The following is a 1,971-nucleotide window of genomic DNA, read 5'->3' as shown; positions in this document are numbered from 1 at the left end:
AGAGTTAAATGGCGAACCAGCAGCAAGACAATTTCTAATCCACATGATTAGAATCTAAGACCATGAGGTGGCATGTGGAGTTTAAAAAGCTGTTTTTCTCTCTTCTGACTCTGTTTCCACTAAGAAAACAAACTACAAACCGTCTGGCAGATTGTTTAGCCTAGAACTGCTTTAGCCATGTTTTCGTTCATTTTCAGGCTAATTTTGATATATTTAATGTCCACAATCTCTCGAGCTACAACCTTTTTGATAGGCTATAGTGCATAGAAAAAAATATCCTCAGTAGGGTAGCTGTCTCCTAAATTCCATCTGTTTTGTCTCAACTACTATTGCAGATGTAAATACATTTTTCTCATGGAGACTTAAGCAACACAAAACAAAACCGTACAGCACCTACATCCTACTCTACTGTCTCTGCAGCAGGTCACAGAAGTCACCAGAAAACGACGATTGCTAACTTCTAAGTTTGGCTGCTGATTGTTTATCTTCTGAGATTTTTCATACGATTTTTGCTTTGTTATAACACAGAAGCACACAGTGTTCCTGAAAAACTACTACCTATTGAAAGTTGAAACTGTCTTTAAAAAAAAGATAAACATTCACCCACTTTCTTGACATTTTCACCATAATGAAATCTAAATAAAATTCAGGTGACCCACTTCAAGTTTTGAGAGGGACATGGTGGCATCAGGGCCTAATGACCGATGGTGGTACTGGAAAGGACAACTGGACCTGCTTGATACTGATACATCTCATCAGAAAACTGATTATTTTGAGACAAAATGCACAAAAAATTAGCCTATTCATTTGCTCTGACTAACCTTTGCAAGCTAGTCCAACATTTTCCATACCTTACACCGAAGTTTAGATTTTATTATGCAGATTCTGGAGATTCTTATAAATGTTAAAGATCTATTAAAAGCGTACTACTTAATATAATCCAACACATTTGCCTAATAACATAATAATGTATTCTACAGAGTCATAAAATCATAATAAGATGAAGATTTGTTTTTTTTAAAGAATGTGCCTATTTCATACATGCAGATTTGAGGAGGTTGATGTTGATAGAAACACTTTACATTTTCACTTTCTGAGATTTAAAGACCTCATGTGTCCAATTATACAAAACTACAACTGCACTACATCCAAGTGACTATTTATCTCGCAAAGTATTAGCATAAAACCCAAAATAAGGAAAGCTGTCTCTCTCCAAAGTAAGAAAAATTAGCTTATTCATCTGCTCTGATCAGTAATATGAATGTAATTTACCCTTTTTCCTGAGTTAACAAAAACCTTACAGTGAATCATCTTATTTAAACTTCTGATCTACAGAACCATCATGACAGGATGACTTTCTGCTTACCCAGTTTGGTGACGGGCTGCGTGTCCCAGAAGCGGTAGGTGTGGTTTTTGGCCTGTTGCAGGGTCTTAGGCAAGCTGGTGCCCAGAGAGAAGAGATGAAGGGCTTTCTGTATCTCCTGCTGTTCCTTCTCTGGCAGAGAATCCAGCTGGCCAAGAGCACGAAAGAGGAAGGACACTTTACTGTAATTTAGCACAAAAACCTTGAGCTCGACTGACCAGCTGCAAAACATGTCAGCATGAGTACAGCTGAGCAGAGAAGCATCGTCGTTTAACCCTAAAAACTCGACTTAAGAAAAAAAAGGCACACCAAAGTTATTTCTTTACAGTTGAAGTGAGTGTAACAATATTTGCTTTTTTCTGARGAGACACTAACCATAGCAAATGGGTCTCTGGCTCCCTCTGGTCTCCAAGCATTTTCTCTCTTTTGCTTCTTTTTGCTCTTTTTAAGACCACCACTCTCACCATCTGTCGGCGGCTTATCCCTGAAACACATTAGAAACTCCCCTATATTCCTCCCATTCAGTGAAGTTAAACTTAGTACACACCAAGAGCATTTTCGTACTTACAAAGATTCTGCGTCAGTCATCGTGTTAGAAAGTGTCTCCT

General features: G+C 38.0%; 1 protein-coding gene across 1 annotated transcript; it reads right to left on the bottom strand.

Annotated features, from left to right (window-relative positions):
- Positions 1-1,366: 1,366 nt before the first annotated feature.
- LOC103461490 (glycylpeptide N-tetradecanoyltransferase 1-like) lies at positions 1,367-1,965 on the bottom strand (the record flags this gene model as incomplete). The annotated part of the gene is made up of 3 exons (XM_008403779.2): positions 1,932-1,965; positions 1,739-1,847; positions 1,367-1,511 (listed from the first exon to the last, which is right to left on the bottom strand). Coding segments are annotated over exons 1-3 (274 nt in total), but the record flags the coding sequence as incomplete, so codon positions are not given.
- Between the last annotated feature and the right edge of the window lie 6 nt (positions 1,966-1,971).

This window comes from Poecilia reticulata, unplaced genomic scaffold, assembly GCF_000633615.1.
Source record: "Poecilia reticulata strain Guanapo unplaced genomic scaffold, Guppy_female_1.0+MT scaffold_1772, whole genome shotgun sequence".
In the NCBI taxonomy this organism is placed as follows: Eukaryota; Metazoa; Chordata; class Actinopteri; order Cyprinodontiformes; family Poeciliidae; genus Poecilia; species Poecilia reticulata.
This window is presented reverse-complemented; position numbering and strand designations above follow the sequence as displayed.